The sequence below is a fragment of the Corythoichthys intestinalis genome, chromosome 4 (assembly GCF_030265065.1).
Source record: "Corythoichthys intestinalis isolate RoL2023-P3 chromosome 4, ASM3026506v1, whole genome shotgun sequence".
Lineage (NCBI taxonomy): Eukaryota > Metazoa > Chordata > Actinopteri > Syngnathiformes > Syngnathidae > Corythoichthys > Corythoichthys intestinalis.
This window is the reverse complement of record NC_080398.1, coordinates 4,308,763-4,329,260: the sequence shown is the minus strand read 5'-3', so window position 1 is coordinate 4,329,260 and position 20,498 is coordinate 4,308,763. Positions and strand designations below refer to the sequence as shown.

Sequence of the window (20,498 nt, the reverse complement as noted above, 5' to 3'; positions counted from 1 at the left end):
TTTTTAATGATATTGCCAAAAGACAAAAAAAAAAAAAAAAAAAAAAAAAAGTAAAAAAATGCATTAAAATAAATTAAAAATAAAAAATAATTTTGAGAATACGTTTTAATTTTTTGTATTTTCAAAAAAAAACATTTCCTTTAATTACAAAAAAAGTATTTAAAATGCAAATATATATATATATTATAGGGCTGTCCCAAATGACTAATTTCCTCACGATTAGTCAGCCGACTATTTTTCGATTAGTCGACTAATCTTATTAAATTAGTAAAAAAAAAAAAAAAAACTATCATGAAATTTTTGTTAAAGCTTATTAATTCACAAAAAACATTTCGGAACACCTAAATTCTTTATTAACGTATAAATAAATAACAAATATCAATAATAAATCACAAACAATGAGGTCAAATGCTGCTGGCATTAACTGGTGCAAAAAAATGTAAACGGAAACACTGTGACTTCACCTTTTTAACAGGAGTCAAAAACAATTCTTACTCTTTTTGCGGTATGTCATTGTCTATATTGTTTTAAATGTTCAAATGAATTGCAATGTCATGGACAATCATTTTCAGAATACTTTGTGTGAGTTCAGATGCTCTTTCCGGTGTGCATTCCGCATTTTTCTGGGAGGGGAAAAACTGTTCAACTTTTGTTTTAACCTGAAGATAAAGCAGAGTGCACACTGAAATATTACCACAATTATTTTGAATGAAAGGCACACATACCCACAGTAACAAAAATCAAGTATATAGTATTAATTTTACGGTAAACTACTATATGTAAAACTTGGTAATATTAAATAACTAACATTAGTGCAGTTATGGATTACAGTAAGCAGGCCAGTGGTGTTTCCATATATATATATATTTTCAAATATGTATATATTTTCCCTAAGTGGGAGCTTCCATGATCCTAGTAAATTTAATAATAATTAAAAAAATATATTATTATTTCCCTTGGGTGTTATTTTATTTTGACTAAATTCTTGTGATTTTGTCCAAAAAATGGCTTTTCCTTTGAAGTGTGATAACTAAGTCATTTCTGAATATTTTTTCACTTTCAACCACTCAAAATGTTCAGTGGCATCAGACCTATCTACACATATAAGGTTTTTTATTTTTTTTTTTTTAATTTTCAATGCCCCCTATGGACAATAATAGCAGCATTATCCGAATAGCAAAACTAACTATGCTGTATATATATAAAAAACAAAAGTCTAATTTGAATATTCCATATCACATAGTTAGAGGCTTGAATAAGTCGTTAAGTCATAACAACCGATTTTTTTATGCATGCCCAGTTTTTACACATTTGCAGTTTTCTCATTTACACGAAACTCTTGTGATTTTGTCCAAAAAATGGCTTTTCCTTTGAAGTGTGATAACTAAGTCATTTCTGCATATTTTTTCACTTTCAACCACTCAAAATGTTCAGTGGCATCAGACCTATCTACACATATATAGTTTTTTATTATTTTTTTTTTTTCAATGCCCCCTATGGACAATAATAGCAGCATTATCCGAATAGCAAAACTAACTATGCTGTATATATATAAAAAGCAAAAGTCTAATTTGAATATTCCATATCACATAGTTAGAGGCTTGAATAAGTCATAACAACCGATTTTTTTATGCATGCCCAGTTTTTACACATTTGCAGTTTTCTCATTTACACTAAACTCTTGTGATTTTGTCCAAAAAATGGCTTTTCCTTTGAAGTGTGATAACTAAGTCATTTCTGCATATTTTTTCACTTTCAACCACTCAAAATGTTCAGTGGCATCAGACCTATCTACACATATATAGTTTTTTATTTTTTTTTTAATTTTTTTAATGCCCCCTATGGACAATAATAGCAGCATTATCCTAATAGCAAAACTAACTATGCTATATATATATATATATATAAAAAACAAAAGTCTAATTTGAATATTCCATATGACATAGTTAGAGGCTTGAATAAGTCCACAAGTCGTAACAACCAATTTTTTTATGCACACCCACTTTTTACACAATTGCAGTTTTCTCATTTACATTCAACTCTTGTGATTTTGTCCAAAAAATGGCTTTTCCTTTGAAGTGTGATAACTAAGTCATTTCTGAATATTTTTTCACTTTCAACCACTCACAATGTTCAGTGGCATCAGACCTATCTAAACATAGTTTTTTTGTTTTTTGTGTTGGCCCCCTATGGACAATAATAGCAGCATTATCCTAATAGTAAAACTATGCTATATAGGCTATATATAAATCAAACTGAAATATTTTATATTACATAATTACATCATTGGATAAGTAAAAGTCGTAACAATAGATTTTTTTTTTTTAGAACAAGACTGTGACAACGTGACAATAACTGATTTGATGATAGAATTTATGTTAACAATTTTACAAAACATACATACAACATAACAGTTAACATAATAACAATATACACAATTCATGATGTGCACTTTGAGATTTGTTGTTCAAATGTAAAGTGCGTTATAAATAAAATGTATTATTATTTATTATTATGTTCGAAGCCCGAAGTGGCTTTGTGCAAAGGCCACATTGTTTGCGCTTGGACGGGGGTCCAGCTCGCTGCTCAACCAAGCCTTCGGCAGAAGGCGGTGGTTCCCGTTTTAGGACTTCTGGCCGAATTAGAGCCTTGCCAAGTTCCTCAAGAAATATTCGGCGCTTGTAGCTTTTCTTCACGTTCCACTCAGGGTAGATCTCCGTGAACAGCACAAATGCGCTGCAGGACGAAATGTCCGGCATGTGAAAAAACTCACACATTGGCCACCTGAGTGCGCGCCGGCGGCAGGAGTATGTGGCACAGGCCTGCAAATCACAAGCACGCACAACAATAACAGCTTTGATCTTTGATCAGCTTTTACAAGACAAACCTTGATATGCAAAACATGTGCTTACTCACTTTCGTCATCGCCTCGATCGCCGTCATTTTTGTCATACGCCTCAACGTGGTAAAGTCCGTGCCACCGCCTTCTGCTCCCCGCTTTCATCTCCGTCATTATGTTGTCAACCATTTCCTAATCCTCGTCATCAAAGCCGTCCTCCTCCGGCATCGAAAGTCCGGAAGAATTTGTTCAATGTCTTCTGGGCTCTCCAAAGAAGCGTCCGAACAAAGGTCGTCGTCGTCGGAATCAGGATTTTCTAACACCATTCGAATCGTGTCCTGCGGTGAAATACTTCTCGCCGCCATCGATCACAGTTGTGTTGGAAGAAATGCAAAATGGTGATCCTCGCGAGAACAGAGACTCCCAAAATGCCCAGAACCAATGAGAGTAAAGAAATTCAAACACCCAACCAATAAGAGTTGAAATTCAAACGACAATAAACACGTGTTTTTTTGTTTTGGTTTTTTTGCATTTCCGGGAAGTACCTTTTTATTGTCTTGTGCAAACGTGCAAAATTGCAAATATGCATGCCCAAATAGACTGAAAGTGAGCTCAGACAACATTGACACCAATTTTTTTGTAAAGCCAACCGTCTTTATTGCATTAATTTTTGGCCGATCTGAAGCTAGCTTCGTAAGCAAATTCATGTATTGGCCTATGGCTCCATCTAGTGACTTCTGGGTGTCAACACAAAAATTTTTTTATCTGCATGTTTTTGACTCGCCAAAGAAGCGATTGCATCAATAATCACGGAAAATGCATTATAAAACATCAGGTTTACAGCATATTCAAAATCATGATTTATAATGGGAGTCAATGAGCCAAAAAATGGCAAAATAACAAGAGTTTAGTGCAAATCTTCCCAGCCTGTTTGCAATAAGTTAGAAATTGCCGGATGGTGCCATTTCGAACTTCTACATGATTTAGTATCCTGCAGGAAATATCAGCTCCCTAGTGTATTTTTTCAAATGCTTTTTTCCCTTTCAAACACAGAAAAAAACGAAAAAAGCCAAAAAATGGACAAATAACACCCAGGGGATTTATATAAAAATGCGCGTTGCATCTAAAAAATCGTTAGAGTGTATGGACTTACAATCCGCTAGCTTGTTGTTTCTTGTTGTCTTCGAAAATTATACTTGGGTGACGGTGCTTCAAGTGTTCGTTTATAGACGATGTGCTACCGTGGTATGCGAGCTCAGCTCAGCAAAGAGTACACACAGTGGCACCCTCCATATTTTCCTTGATATAATTCCAGGCTCTGGCTATTCTGGTCCGCTTTTTTGGCTTTATGCCGCTTTCACGTGTTACCATCTCTGCCCTTTTTGGAAATTGGCGGTGTTTTCAACTCCTCACCGGCGATTCACTTGGCTCGTTGTCGTCGGTTCGTCTGGGTTCGTCCGATTTCCTCCTCGTGAAGGCGGCGGCGTGCATAAAAACACCGAGAGGCGTCAGATGGCTCTTTAAGGATACTCTTATTGACCAAAACAAAAACGTGGGGGATGAAGCCTCAACTCGGCGCTACCCGCGCACTTTTCCAACTCGCCGATATCGCTCCCTCTCTCTCGCCCACTTTCTTCCTCTTTGCTCAATCTGACAACGCCGGTCACATTGCAATAACAGCGGCCCCCTTGGGGGTGCCAGTAACAACCGCTTGTATCGCGAGCGCCTGCCATTCTAAACTTTATCCGTATGTAATTTTTTTTAACCCGTCATTACCCGTCGACGGTATGTTTTGCCCGTCGACGCATTTACGTCATCGATGACGTCGACTAGTCGGGACAGCTCTAATATATTATATATAATTTTAAATTAATTTTATATTCGGTTTGTAAGTCACACCAGCCAAATAATGCACAATGAAGAGGAAAACATTTTGGTCCAAGAATTTTTTTTCTTTCGAAAAATCATTCATCACACGAAAGATAATGCGTACTATAATAGATCATTCGCTACGTTTGACTATAAAACTAAATATACACAACAGTGCGCAACACAATGCTCATGTATATACATTTTCAAAAAAAAAACAACAAGATGAAATAGCTAGCAAGCAATGGCTGCCAAAGTTAGCTCATCTTTTAGCAATCCGTGTTTGCTGGGAGCTCGTGTAGCCTTATTAATAACATCTGTAGAATGACAAACATTTAAGCGCCGCTAGAGGGCGACAATGCACTACAAATAATTACAGGCAATCAGAGGACATGAAAGCAAGTTGAATGTTTTTTTTTAGTCGAGCTTGGAACAAATTAATTACATGTAAAACGTGAGCCATGATCCCATTGTATGCTGCGTAATGGAGTTCTAGTCACCACAACTACGTTTGACAAAAGAAGAACATAACTTACAAGGCATAAACAGCGAGATGAAATAGCTAGCAAGCAATGGCTACTGAAGCTCGATTTTATCTTTGATACGAAAGCCACTCTCGAATGAGTTAATTTTGTATTTTGAGGTACTGCTGTGTTATGTTATGTGTTGTTGGGAGGAAATGATTCAAAGAATGTTCCAATCTATATGTATAGATTTTGCGTTCAAAGTTTTAGCTTGTCCAGTACCTCGTTAGCCAATTTCTCATTGTAGCGGTCGATCTTCCGATGTCCTGGCATCCACCCCAGCAGAAAGCGGCGAAAATCTGTCCACGCAAAGGCGAACATCTCCCTCCACTCTTTTTCTAGCGCCGCAAAGTCCGTCCCGGCTTTAACCGCTGGTTTTAACTCTGCGAAGTAATAGTCAAGTAGCTTGGGCACCTTTTTTTCGCACTCCCTCTCGTCCATGCAGCTTCCCAAGAAGTATGCCACGTCTTTCATCCCGCAGCCGCCGCCCACGTACTGAAAGTCCACGGCCGCCACATCCCGTCCGTCACTGGAGAAACAGAAGTTGGCTAACTTGGCGTCGCCGTGCACGACGGTGAGAAAGCAGCAGCCGTTGAGCGCCGCATCCACGGCGCCGGCCGCCGCTTTCAACCTGGCGTCCTTCATGGCCTCCAACTCGTCCGGGCGCGTCTCCAGGTGCCAGTAAGTGCCCATCGGCCAGAGGCCTTGTGGCGCCACACCCAGGAAGTGAGCGTGGAAGTGGGCCAGCCAGCTCAAGCAGGCTCGTATTTCGACATCATTCACGCTGGTCCTGAAAAAAAAAAAAAAAAAAAAAACCAATATAAAGGACTAAAAAATGAAAAATAAATTCTAATTTGTTTTTTTGCATGCATTACGATTTTTTTTCTGTTATTACATTCATATAGAACAGGGGTCTAAAACTTGCAGCCCAGGGGCCAATTGACACCCACGGGATAATATTTTGCGGCCCACGTTTGAAATCCGATTATAGTATTAGTTTTGCCCGCCTGTATATTGCGATGACCAATTTAAAAAAAAAAAAAAAATATATATATATATATATATATATATATATATATATATATATATAAATAATTTTAAATATGAATTTGGGGGAGGGGGGGGTTAAAAAAATGTACTGTATATAATCATTAAAAAAATTAAAATAGGAATAAATGCTTTTAATTAAGTTGTTTTTTTTTTTTTTTTATATTTTATAGTTATATATATGAATTATATTTTTTTATTGTTTTTTTTTTTTAAAGCCATGAGTAATTAAAAATGTAAAATAAAAAATATTGAAAAAAAACAAAACAACAAAAATATATATATATATATTTTTTTTTTTTAAAGTCATGAAAAAAATATTTCTATATAAATAAAAATTGCTAAAACACCCAAACTGAAAAAAAAAAAATTGTGGAAAAAAAAAAAATATTTTTTTTTGCTCTATTTAATAAATCTCATGACCTGATAAAGTTGAACTCTTTGGCTTCCGTTGACGGCAAAAGATGTCCAAATTCAGTATACTATTAACTATTTAACAAATACTTTACGAATTAAACTCTCATCATAAAGTTTCAGTTCAAATTTACCGTAAATAATTACCATAAAAAGAATTGAGTGATCCATTTTCGATTTCTTTTTTTAAAAAGTAATAAATTAAAAAAGGGGAAGAAAAAAAACAGCATTCGTAATAAAATGTAAATTAAAAAAAAAAACTAAAATATATAAATTTTTAAAAATACTAACAAATAATTTAAAATAAATAAAATGCTAACATTTGTTGAAAAAAAGTAACTTATACATTGAGAAAAATGAATATTTATGGTTTATGTGCGATTCTTTAAGAAACATTAAAAAAAAGTGGAATTTTGTCTTTTTTTTATAATCTAGTTTTTCGAAAGTTAAGAATTTACAAACTGAACTCACCTCAGAAAGTTTCAGTTCAAATTTAGCGTAAATAATTAATGAATTGATTGAAGGATCCATTTCGGGGGAAAAAAAAATCAATGATCCAAACATTACTAAATAAAAATCAATAAAAAAAACGGCATGAATAACAAAAAAATAATCAAAAAAATATACATATATGATTAAAAATTCTAATAACTAATTGAATAAAATTTTAAAGTATTAAAATACATTCAAATAAATTGTAATACATTGAATAAAACAATAATAAAGACATCAATTCAAATAAGGCCAGGTCTACACGCAGCAGGGTATTTGGCAAAAAGAAGAACTTTTTCTATGGTTTGGCCCATCATCCACGCACATTTAAACGACGGTCCTTAAAACGTCGTCCAAAGAGAAGATGTGCGAATTTTGCGTTTGTGGCGCCATCATGTGGGCACTGATAGCCGCAGCTTTAACTGTGAAAACGTCACTGACTGCGATAAACTAGGTCCCTACATCATACATGACACTAATGATTACAATTGAAGTAAATTAGGTGCTTTTTTTGCTTCCATTTATTGACAAACTCTTACAGTGCTTCATAATGAAGAAAGCACGCGAAGGATGTATTATGGACAATTATTTTTCGCGCATTGTTATGGATGTACACTGCCCTCCATAATTATTGGCACCCCTGAAAAAGATGTGTTTTTTAGCTTCTAATATATATTTTTTTAAATTCAAATAATATGGGACCTTAAAGAGCATATGACACGAGAAAAAAAGTCTAAAATGTCATTATTATGTGAATTAGAATCATATTTTGAGACGATTCGACTATATAGAACAATTTAGCAAAGCACAGATGACGAGAAATTAGTCTTTTAATCTGCCGGTTAGCCACGCCTACCATTATAGGGCTTTCGCGTCCCCAACAGGTGGATGACGTCAGCGGTAGACTTGGCTCATCGATTTTACTATTCAGCCCATTGAGGGGAAATTATTCAGAACGAGGAAAACGCGACGAAGAAAGCCGCGAAATGTCATTGTTTCAGTCTCTCTACTCGTATATTTTTACAGGATATTCTTTTTACCCAAGTATTTTTCCCCAATAGCTATATAAATTAGCCTGGTACACCAGACTCAACGCTGTTCCAGCTATTGAGTCTGGCCACCATTCCCACGGAAACAATTTCCAGGGCGGAGCAAGCCACAGCAAACAGACAGCGGAGTGGACCAATCAGCGACGGGCAGACGTGACGTTAGTAAAATGGCGACGGGAGGACGAGGGACTTGCGCACGGAAGTAAACATACGAAGAGAGCGGAGTTTATTCGACATGGCTAGCGCGAGACAGACTGTTGTCAATGACTCGTGTCGATGTGTTTTTGGTCATTTAAAACTGATTTTACCGTGGATTGGAACATATTCTCGGCTCTGCCGTTCACCATCTGTGTTGTTGAAGAGACGACTTTCGACGCGCAAGAGTGACGTTGCTCGTGAAGAACACGTCACACAAATAAACGAATCTGATTTGTCGATTGATTTTGTATCTGCTCGAAAAGGCCGTTAATGGGATGGTTCCCAGACTATTTCTCTCAGTGTTTGAAAAATACAGGGAGAACAGTCTGGCAGAGCCAGGCTAATATAAATGGCTTGAGAAGGACCAGTCAGCCCGTTGAGGGGGAACTATTCACAACGAGGAAAACGCGACGAAGAGAGCGGCAAAATGTCATTGTTTCTGTCTCTTTACTTCAATATTTTTACAGGATACTCTTTTTATCCAAGTATTTTCCCCAATTGCTAAATAAATGGCATGGTCATGACAAATAACAGTCTTGTGCTGAATGGAATATGAAATAATAAAAATGCATTTATTCAGGACGACATGGCAAAATTACTCCATAATGGTCAAAACTGTCGACTTCACCTTTACTGTCGCACCTCCCGAACGATATTTTATGACACCTAAATCGGACATATGTCATTTCCCTTCCCCGGCTTCGGAGAATGTAAACAAACCAGAAGGCGTGACAGCTAGCCGACATGCTAACCCGAACCGAGTGATGTTTCAAAGTCTTCAAAGCGGAAAATCACACATAGCTATCCTGGATTATTTGACATGACGACCCGGTTGTCGAATGTCTTAGCGGATCGGCAAAACGCCCGGCAGAGAGCAATTTACAGTTCGTTCCCCGGAGGAGGGTGGCTGGAGCTAACGCAGCTAACGTGCTGCTGCTAATGCATTAGGAGAGCTTTTTACATGCCTATCAATGATCAAACGTAAGTAGTCCTTCATTTAAAGGAAGTTTGTAGTGTTTACTTTGTAATCGCTGTACTCGTATTTGACATAATACAAAACAAGATGTTTACTCACTTCCTCGTAAGTCCAATGGTCCCACAGTAAATATCCACGATGAATGGGAACCTTTTGAAACTCCAAAAAGGCGCATACGCCTCTCCCTCATACAGAATGATTTTTCTGCAGCCGTTTGGCTGGCGTGATGCGAAAAATAAACGTATTAATCCGCAAAATCAGCTGAATCCTTCGTCCTCATACACAACAGTACACTGTAGCGTGAAGAGGACGTCTTCTACCGTACACGTCACAGCGCCCTCCTCCTCAATGCAAGACCGAAGCCGGAAGTCACTCATTTTCCTGGCGCGGGATTCAAAAAACTAAAATATAGCGATCGCTTCCACACACATTTAAGCGGTCCATATCATTCAGGAGCATAAAATACTGCGTGTATTATGAAATAAACATGCTTTTTCGTGTCACAGGCACTTTAATGGAAAAAAAAAAAAAAAAAAATTCAACCTTCGATACAAGTGCAGTCATTCATTTGGGAAAATATCCCACATAAAGAAAAAATTATTTGACATCAAATAATGTGTGTCACAATTATTAGCACCCCTGGTGTTAATACTTTGTACGACCCCCTTTTGCCAACAAAACAAGGTCTGGGGACTGAGATGGCCATGGGAGGAGCTTGATTTTGTGTCTGGTGAACCATTTCTGTGTAGATTTGGCCATATGTTTAGGCTCATTGTCTTGCTGAAAGACCTATCTTCAGCTTTCGGGCAGAGGGCAACAGATTTTGATTAAGAATGTCCTGGTATTTCAAAGCATTCATGATGCCATGCACCCTAACAAGGTTCACAGGGCCTTTGGAAGCGAAACAGCCCCACAGCATCACTGACCCACCCCCATACTTCACAGTGGGTATGAGGTGCTTTTCAGCATGCGCATCTTTCGTGGCACGCCAGACCCACTTAGAGTGTTTGTTGCCAAAAAGCTCAATCTTTGTCTCACACAAAAATTCACACGGTCCCAGGCTTCAACTGAGACTGTGTGCTTTGGTCAGATGAGACTAAGATTGAGCTTTTTTGGCAACAAACACTCTAAGTGGGTCTGGCGTGCCACGAAAGATGCGCATGCTTATTTGATGTCAAATAATTTTTTCTTTATGTGGGATTTTTTCCCCCAATGAATGAATGCACTTGTATTGAAGGTTGGATTTTTTTCCTTTTTTCCATGAAGGTCCCATATTATTTGAATTAAAAAATATATATATTAGAAGCTAAAAAACACATCTTAACCAGGGGTGCCAATAATTATGGAGGGCACTGTACTTAAAAATAAATGAATGTAGTTAGCTGTGGAAGCTTTTTTTTTTCCCCTACAAAAGTGCTGGTCTGGAAGTAAATATTTTTTCCCGACAAATTAGGGCAGGATCATTGGTTTTAAAAATCCCTGCCAGGTGTAGACATGGCCTCAGTGTGGCCTGTGTGTATTTTCCGTTTTTTTTGTTTGTTTTTGTTTCGTGATCTCACATAAATTAACTCTTTTGGATTGGACGATTGCCCTTGATAGCAACAGAAGTCCAAACGATTTGCGGGAAGCAATCGCTCTCTCCCAGTTGATCTAGATTGAATATTTATGACCGTCAATAGGCCTTTTCAATATCAATTTCACTCTTTTACCCACTACCACAACACATACTTTAAGCTAATGCTAACTTGTGAATAGATAAAAGGTTAAACCAAACTAATACCTAATTTGGTCGTAACCGGCCACGTTCAGATCCTCCAGCACGATAAGCATCTCGTCGCCATGGGAATAAGCGGCCATACATGCTGGTATCTTGCACTTGGGATTGGTGGCGTAGTTCTGGTACCAGTAGGTCTCCACCTCGTAGGATCTCACCTTCCTCATGTGGGAGCGATGGGTGGCGGCATCAGCGGCGGCGTGCTGGGGGAACTTGATGTGCTTGACCACCACCGAGGGACGATCGCAGCCCTCCAGGTGCAGGCGGACGAGATCGCCGTAGCCGCTCCATAGGGTCTTGAGCTTGGCGCCCACGCGGAGGGAAGTGGCGCCGCACGCCCGCAGAATCACATCCGTGTGCTCTGGCTTCATTTACGGTGACTGGGAATAAACAGACCACTATCATTGACGGTGATAGATATCAAATCCGTTTACACTGGGACAGCTGGCATTGAGAAATCATGTTTCACATCCATTCATGAACCCAGACAAAAATGGATTGGACGTTTAGCACCTTCAATGGCAGCCATGAGTTACAAGAATGGCTCTCATGCCCTGCATTAAAAGTGCAGGACGTGACGTCCAGTCCTGTGGATGTCACTGAAACATGATCACTTCCAATACTCTAGTTCAAATAAATTGAACGTCCATCGCCGTCAATGGCAGACAGTGATTTGAGGGAACACAGGTAGTTGCACTAACGGTTTTATGGGAAATTCACTTGCCTGTTTGTTACTTGAGTTCAGCACTTTCGCCAAACAAATATTTTTGCTTACAAATGCTAAAAAACATTTAAAACAGTCATTGAACGTAAAATAATTTTACGTTATTCTTTTCACAGAAAATTACGTGGTTTGGCTTTTCCTACAAGAAAAAAAAATCAAGTACAAAATCTCAAGTCGCGTCTATCTCTGAAACGACGCAAAAATGATTAAACCAATTTAAAACACGTTTTCCCCAATTATTAGCATGAAAATTATCGTGTAATTTTCATACTTACCGAGTAGTTTAAAACTTCCGCAGAGAGAAAAGGGCACGCTGACGTCTCCCTCGAAATCGAAAGTGCTAACTTAGCCAGTTAGCCATATGGAACAGTCCGTGTCCGTCACTACCCGACTACGGAAACTCTCCTTGGACATATCATCATATATATTTAGAACTAGATGGTACACGAGCACTTAGCCAACCGTGACCGCCGTTATCCTTTGTCGGCCATTTTGTATCAGTGCTATTCGATATACAGTTGTGGTCAAAAGTTTTCATACACTTGTGAAGAAGATAATGTCATGGCCCTCTTGAGTTTCCAGTTATTTCTACAACTCTGATTTTTCTCCGATAGAGTGATTGGAACAGATACTTCTTTGTCACAAAAAACATTCATGAAGTTTGGTTCTTTTATGACTTTATTATGGGTGAACAGAAAAAAGTGATCAAATCTGCTGGGTCAATAATATACATACAGCAGCGCTAATATTTGGTAACATGTCCCTTGGCCAGTTTTACTTCAATTAGGCGCTTTTGGTAGCCATCCACAAGCTTCTGGCAAGCTTCTGGTTGAATCTTTGACCACTCCTCTTGACAGAATTGGTGCAGTTGAGTTAAATTTGATGGCTTTCTGACATGGACTTGTTTCTTCAGCATTGTCCACAAGTTCTCAATGGGGTTTTGGGAAGGCCATTCGAAAACCTTAATTCTAGCCTGATTTAGCCATTCCATTACCACTTTTGATGTGCGTTTGGGGTCATTGTCCTGTTGGAACACCCAACTGCGCCCAAAACCCAATCTTCGGGCTGATGACGTTAGGTTATCTTGAAGAATTTGAAGGTAATCCTCTTTCTTCATTATCCCATTTACTCTCTGTAAAGCACCAGTCCCATTGGCAGCAAAACAGCCCCACAGCATAATACTACCACCACCGTGCTTGACGGTAGGCATGGTGTACTTGGGGTTAAAGGCCTCACCTTTTCTCCTCCAAACATATTGCTGGGCATTGTGGCCAAACAGCTCAATTTTTGTTTCGTCTGACAACAGAACTTTCCCCCAGAAGGTCTTATCTTTGTCCATGTGATCAGCAGCAAACTTCAGTCGAGCCTTAAGGTGCCGCTTTTGGAGCAAGGGCTTCCTTCTTGCACGGCAGCCTCTCAGTCCATGGAGATGCAAAACACGCTTGACTGTGGACACTGACACCTGTGTTCCAGCAGCTTCTAATTCTTGGCAGATCTGCTTTTTGGTGATTCTCGGTTGAAGATTCACCCTCCTGACCAATTTTCTCTCAGCAGCAGGTGATAGCTTGCGTTTTCTTCCTGATCGTGGCAGTGACAAAACAGTGCCATACACTTTATACTTACAATTGTTTGCACTGTTGCTCTTGGGACCTGCAGCTGCTTTGAAATGGCTCCAAGTGACTTTCCTAACTTGTTCAAGTCAATGATTCGCTTTTTCAGATCCATGTATGTATATTTTTGACCCAGCAGATTTGATCACTTTTTCTGTTAACCCATAATAAAGTCATAAAAGAACCAAACTTCATGAATGTTTTTTGTGACAAAGAAGTGTCTGTTTCAATAGTAAATGTTATATTTCAATGTAAAAATAACTGGAAACTCAAGAGAGCCATGACATTATTTCAACAAGCAGCCTGAAGATCACTGCTTTAAGATGGCTGCCTGTTAACGCAGCTGACTTTCCACATTCAGCTCTACCTACAATTGCTAAGGTGAAACCTTTATGTGTTTTAATGAAATTAGAACTGTATTTTTGTCAATATCTTCGCCTACTATTAAGAAACCTGTTCAACAGTTGTCCCATTTCTGTGTCTTTAATATTGTATAGAATAATTTTTATTTTTCTGTGTGTAATTTTCCCTCAGTTTTTATTTGTTCAACAATCAAAAATACTGACTAAATAGTAACTAAGAATGTTTGATCGTCCTTGAAACCCGGAGTGCTTGTTTAAACTACAAGGCATCTCGGACTTTTAGATATCGGGTCACGTCTTGTTGATTTGGGGGCATTTAGGGTCACTTTCTGTTGGTTTAGAAGCATTTCAGGGTCACTCCCTGCTAATTTTGGAGCATTTGGGGGTAACCGCCTCTTGGTATTGAGTCACTTGAGTTGGAAATCAATAGGAGTGAATGGAAGTTTTTGTGCTATTGAAATAAATGGCAAATAGGGTCAAATGAATGGACATTTTGACCATTAGATATGAATGGGTGTGCTTTAGGCAAATTTTGGCCGAATTGTACGTTTTAGCAAAAACTGGATGGAACTTTTGTGCCCCAGAGCATTCTACTTTTTTAAATGTATAAATAATTTGATTTGGACAAAAATTGTGGGACAAATAATGTTCTGTAATGTCACACAAAAAAAAAAAAAAAAAAAAAAAAAAAAAGCCCACATCGCGTGAGATTTCCGGTGGTTTTGGTGTATGCGAAGTGTCAGTGGGTCAAACGGTTTTGGTTGAAAAAACAAAAACATAGATAGATGCTTTTGCATTACATGCAAAGATACCATTAATTAGCACAAAACACCTCAATTTTCACATTTTATTTCAATACAAAACAAATACTATAAAAGACAAGTGCAACACGCGTCGACAGCGACTACTTAAAAAGGTTCGAAAACATTGATAAAAAAGCTCTGTACACATTTTTTTTCCCTCTAGCGCTCGCTTTGGCACGTTGATTCATCCCGTTTGGCTCGTTGCATTCCTTTAAGTTTCACAATTTTACTTCCACACGCTGTTGCTACTGTTAACGTGTTAAACCGCTACAGTAAGTCTGGCAGTTTGAAACGCTAAAATAACAAAAGCAGAAAAACAGACCCTAAAAGGGACATCGACAGAAATAAAATAAATTTAAGCAATTTGGTGCGCACAAGATTGTTTCTCTTGCGCACCAGAAACTCTCTTGTAAACATTAGCATGAAATAGCATTTAAGCTAGCGGACTTTTGCTATGCAAGTTAGCTAATTGTTGTAAACATTAGCATTATATAGCATTTAAGCTAGCGGATTTTGCTACGCAAATTTGCCAAGCGTTGTAAACATTAATATTATATAGTATTTAAGCTAGCAGACTTTTGCTAGGCAATTTAGCCAATAGTGTACCTCACAACTGCTATTTTTAGACCGCAAGGCTGCGTGATGTCACCATTGTAAACTGGAATGGGGTCAACATAGAAGCGCGCTTGCATACAAGCCATGCTAGTACTGCTTGTTTTCTAGCGGTAATCTTTCAAAAAAAGAACATGCTGAGTAAACACTGCTGGCATGGAACTTGTAGAAAGGACTAGATTTTACGACCGTCCACATATTAAGGGTGTTTTCTTTATACCTTTCCCAAAGACAAAAACTGACAAAATGTGAACAATGGATCAACTTGTGCGGACGTCCAAAAGACCAGTTTAACGCCAGCAAGGTGAAGCCATTCACCTTCATATGCCGTAAACATTTTGCTAATGTTAATGTTTACCAGATCTGGTCATTTTAATTTAAAGTCCGGAAGCTTAAATGCTATATAATGCTAATGTTTACCTGAATTTTTCTGGTGCGCACCAGATGGTTACTGGTAAACATTGTCATTATATAGCATTTAAGCTATTGCTAATGCTTACCAGAAACTATCTGGTGCGCACCAGAAAAATTCTGGTAAACATTAGCATTATATAGCATTTAAGGTAGTGCTAATGTTTACCAGCATTATATAGCATTTAAGGTAATGCTAATGTTTACCAGAATTTTTCCGGTGCACACCAGATAGTTTCTGGTAGACATTAGCATTTTATAGCATTTAAGCTAGCGTACTTTTGTTATGCAAGTTGCGATTGTTTCTGGTGATTGTTTCTGGTGCGCACCAGAAACAATCTGGTAAACATTGGCATTATATAGCATTTAAGCTAGTGAAATTTTGCAATGCAAGTCAGCCATTTGTTGTATTGTTGCAATTGGCTGACATGCATAGCAAAAGTCCTCTAGCTTAAATGCTATATAATGCTAATGTTAACAACAATTGGCTAACTTGCATAGCAAAAATCTGCTTGCTTAAATGCTATATAATGCTAATGTTTACTAGAAACTATCTGGTGCGCACCAGAAAAATTCTGGTAAACATTAGCATTATAAAGCATTTAAGCTAGCGTATATTTGCTATGCAAGTTAGCCATTGCAACAATGGGCCAACTTGATTGTTTCCGGTGATTGTTTCTGGTGCGCACCATAAGCAATCTGGTAAGCATTAGTTATATAGCATTTAAGCTATCAGAATTGCGCTAATTGCCAATTGCAACAATTGACTGACTAGCATAGCAAAAGTTCGCAAGCTTAAATGCTATATGATGCTAATGTTAACCAGATTGTTTTTTCGTGAGCGCCAGAAACTCTCTGGTGCGCACCAGATTGCTTAAATTTATTTTACTTCTGTCGATGTCTTTTGAGGGGCTCCGTAAATTAGCACTTTTCTTGCAAAAAAAAAAAAAAAAACAGAAGAAGGAAACTGCATGATACAATAATTCCTATGTAAACCCTTTGAATGTTTTTGTAACAAAATCAACCTCCTGCAATTAAATTATAATAAAACTACAGTAACACTGGTTTAAAAAACATGTTTGCAGGCATATTGCTTCATCATGTTAGTAGCCTCTTCCACACGCCTAGGTAGTACCTGAGGTATAACCCTAACTAACTAAACGGAATGCCGCTCGAAAGAGGCTACTAAACCGAAGAAAAATCCACGGCTTTCCTCATTAATCGGTCACAGAAATCCCGTACCCGACTTTCCTTCCATCGTTGCATAAAATGGGGGATCTGATTGAGTTGAAAAGCAGCAAAAGTTCAGTTATCTGGCGTCTTTAAGCACTTTGAGGACTTTGTAAATGTGATTGGCAAAGACGGTGGTGAAGTGCGGCTGCGAGTGCCTGGATATGAGAGTGCACAGAGGAATTTTGCCCTTGTTCTGGGGGTCCTCGACGTCCCAGATCTCTGGCATGCTGCAGCCTGGTCTTGATAAAATGAGAAAAACAGATTTAATTGGAATACTTGTTGAAATAAAAGTGGTTCTGAAACAATTTAAAGAGTATGTAGCGGCAAAGGGGGTGTGAGACATCAATAGAACCGTTATGTGCCAAGATAACAAATATTGATAAAGTTAACAAAAAAATCAATCACATTAATGAGCAATTATCGAAAATAGATCGAAAATGACGAACATTTCCTAAAGTGTTCCGGAAACAGCCGAATGGGGCGGAGACGTCACGACAAGTAATTGACAGTCGAGGCGGAGCCAGGTGCCATTGTTTTTTAACGACGAGAGAGAAGCGTTGGGGTTTGTTTGACCAAAACATCACAAAAATGGTTCAAAACTGCTGTGCTATGTGGTGTACAAATAGTTATTTATCGGAATATAGTATCCATGAGTTCCTGAACGCGAAAAAAAAAGCTGGACTACACAGACATTGGGTAAAGTTCGTCCGTGCAAAGAGTGCTATTTTTCTAGACACAGCCTCCGGCACGCTTTTCTGTGGTGCGCATTTTCCACCTGAAAGCTTCTCGAACTATGGACAAGAGAAATCGGGTTTTGCTAAAAGATTGCTGCTCAAAGGAGATGCGGTGCCGACCATACAGGTGCAGCCACATAAATGTCCCGAGATATCAAGAAACAGGACGATGACTGGTAAAGGAGGCTAAAGCTAAGCAAAGGAGGGGAGCAGCCAAGCTCGAAATGGCCAGAGTGAGTACTCTTTTATAATAAAAAAATGTCACGCATTGGATACAGGACTGGACACATGTATAAATTATCATTCGTAAAATATATAGAACAAATCCTCTGATCCCATTCATATTTGTGTCTGTTGGCAGAGCGAAAAGCTATGATAGTGCAATAAATGATAATTACTCTATGCATTCCTTTATTTTGCAGTCACGGTGTAGCAGCTTCACAAAAAGAAATGCAAAACAAATCATTGGTGTTTCCCACACGATCTGCTGCCGATGTTTCATCAGTGTCATTGCTCCCCTCAATGACCATTTCATTACGCTGCATTGGCGTTCCTTTGGGCTCAAATTGGTAACCTAAAACACCGATTAAAGCTTCGTAACTCTCCTCGTCACCATTAGATGAACATTCGTTACGTCCTTCTACGTCGGATTCGTCGCTGAAACTAGAAACGAAATTGTCTGCCATCATCGCCGCCATTCAGTATTAAAGCACTGAGCCTTTTTCTTGTTGAAGAAACAATTCTGAATTCTCTTTTATTGACAACGGGGGTTGTTTCTTCATGAGGGAACCTGGAATATGTGCAGGACGAACACAATGCATCAGCATACACAGCTCAAAACACCCCTAATTCTCCCCTCACTAGAAGGAATTCTATTGATGCAGACAGGCGCTGCCCCCCTAGTGGCCGGTGGGACTCTCTTCACTTGTCGTGACGTCACGCACACAATCTGCCAGATCTCGGGCGCCGGTCGTTTTAGCTTGACAATTGAGCCAAATTTCTCTCATTTTCTTGTGTGTAATTACACGAAGTGGCATGATATGAATACAAAAAGGCATGCGTTTATGGATAAATGATGGAATATAAAAATTTTCCCAGGGCACGACATACCCTTTAAAGTGAGTATAATCTAAAAGTAGAGTTGTCCGATAATGACTTTTCAGCTGATAATTGAAATTGTCCAACTCCGCAAATCTGATTCCGATATCAAACAGATAACGATATATGCGGTCATGGACTTGACATATTATGGCTAATTATATTGTGATGCCCCACTGGTTGTGTAAGTAATGACAACTGTAACAACTCCAAGTTTTTTTTTTTTTTTTAAATAAACAAGTGCAAAGTGCTAATAAGGCATTTATTCTGTTCTCAATGTGTGTGTGGGTACACAAATGGACAGATAGTGAAAAAATCAGGCTCTAAATAGAAGTCAGACGCTGGAGTCAAGTTGACTTGGCTTTACTGTGGTCATCTTTCTCTTGACAAGAGCACTTTTTCTTTTGTTTTGTAGAAAAAAAAATATTAAAGGAAACCACAGACTTAAAGACTTGTAGGCTCAATAAATCAGAATTGTTCTCTTTTACTTAAAATATGTTATTACAAACACTTAAGATATTACCACTGATTTAAAATCTATAATATTTAGTACATGTTTTGACCTACAGAGGGTGCCTTGTTTTACGAGCGCAATGCACGCTGGAAGTGATGAGAATAGCTGTTCTAGCTAACAAGAGAAGCTAACATTCTGCTGCCGGTCAGATTGTTTTGTTACAGAGCTATCGGATGAGTTCGCAACATCATACCTCCATCCAATTCCAGCTCATCAGCAGTGTCTTTAAACCGATCCTAGGCGGCTTGCCGAGATATTGACTTGCTGCCATTTGACAGTTTGTATATCCCTTCATTGCTAGTTGCATCATTGCATTGTTTTTTCATTTGTCTGTAATTAGACCAAATGAACCACCATGAAGCTTTGAACCAATTGGCTGCAAAGCTGCATTGCTTCAAAAAGCTGGCCATCACTGCTCCCTTGGGGGAGACAGTCCACCTCTGCTGCCACCTACTTTCAACACTGTTGTCATCCAACATGCCTCCTAGCACGCATTGCAGCGCTACAGATGTAAATAAAAATCAAAATTCATGTTCTGTGCTAAATATTTCTTCAGTTACTGTTCCAGTCGTTTCATTAATTGGTAGTTATGGTATTTTGTAACACTTCATTTGACAGTGGCGCCATAAAACCGTCATTAAACAATTATAATAATGACATGACACAGTCATGAGCATTAATGAATGCTTATAGCAGATGTCATTTAGTGTTATTAGGCAAATTATCTCACTAGTGATTGGATGTAAAAGATCCAAGCTGGACATATATGGAGTTAGTGCCATAATTTGCTTGGTTGACGCTAAGTGACGTAAGCATTCAGTAATGCCCATGACTGTATCATGTCATAATTATGACGGTCTTATGACAGTCAATTGATGCCACTGTCAAATAAAGTGTTACCTAATAACCCAAATAAATCAACAAATAAGTCGCACTTGACTAAAAGTCGTAGGATTCAAAATGAAGTAAAAAAGTAGCGGCTTGTAGTCCGAAAACTACAGTACATGTCCGTTGGATGTTGGCCGTATTTCATTCAGAGAGAGCTAACTGTTGTTATAATCACCATGATGTTTACGTCCCACTGAAAGGTAACACTAGCACGGTGCACTCTCTTCTCCTGAATGTCTATAATGAACAGTAGCGGGCTCACCCTGATGGCGTTCATATTATAGCTGGAGACCTAAACAGGACCAATTTAAAGACTGTACTCCGGAA

At 38.4% G+C, this 20,498-nt stretch overlaps 2 protein-coding genes across 2 annotated transcripts in view; both read right to left on the bottom strand.

The window, feature by feature from the left end:
- Window positions 1-91: 91 nt before the first annotated feature.
- pkdc (protein kinase-like domain containing) lies at window positions 92-12,312 on the bottom strand. Its single transcript, XM_057833128.1, has 4 exons — window positions 12,182-12,312; window positions 11,189-11,562; window positions 2,917-6,022; window positions 92-2,822 (listed from the first exon to the last, which is right to left on the bottom strand). The coding sequence occupies exons 2-3, from the start codon at window positions 11,551-11,553 to the stop codon at window positions 5,431-5,433; spliced, it is 957 nt and encodes a 318-aa protein (XP_057689111.1). The 5' UTR covers window positions 11,554-11,562; window positions 12,182-12,312; the 3' UTR covers window positions 92-2,822; window positions 2,917-5,430.
- A 2,399-nt stretch (window positions 12,313-14,711) lies between these two features.
- The window catches only part of dpy19l1l (dpy-19-like 1, like (H. sapiens)), a 30,636-nt gene continuing 24,849 nt past the window's right edge, over window positions 14,712-20,498 (bottom strand). The window contains exon 22 of the mRNA XM_057833590.1: window positions 14,712-17,176. Within this exon, the coding sequence (XP_057689573.1) occupies window positions 17,014-17,176 (163 nt within the window). The 3' untranslated portion in view covers window positions 14,712-17,013. The remainder of the gene's footprint in view (window positions 17,177-20,498) is intronic.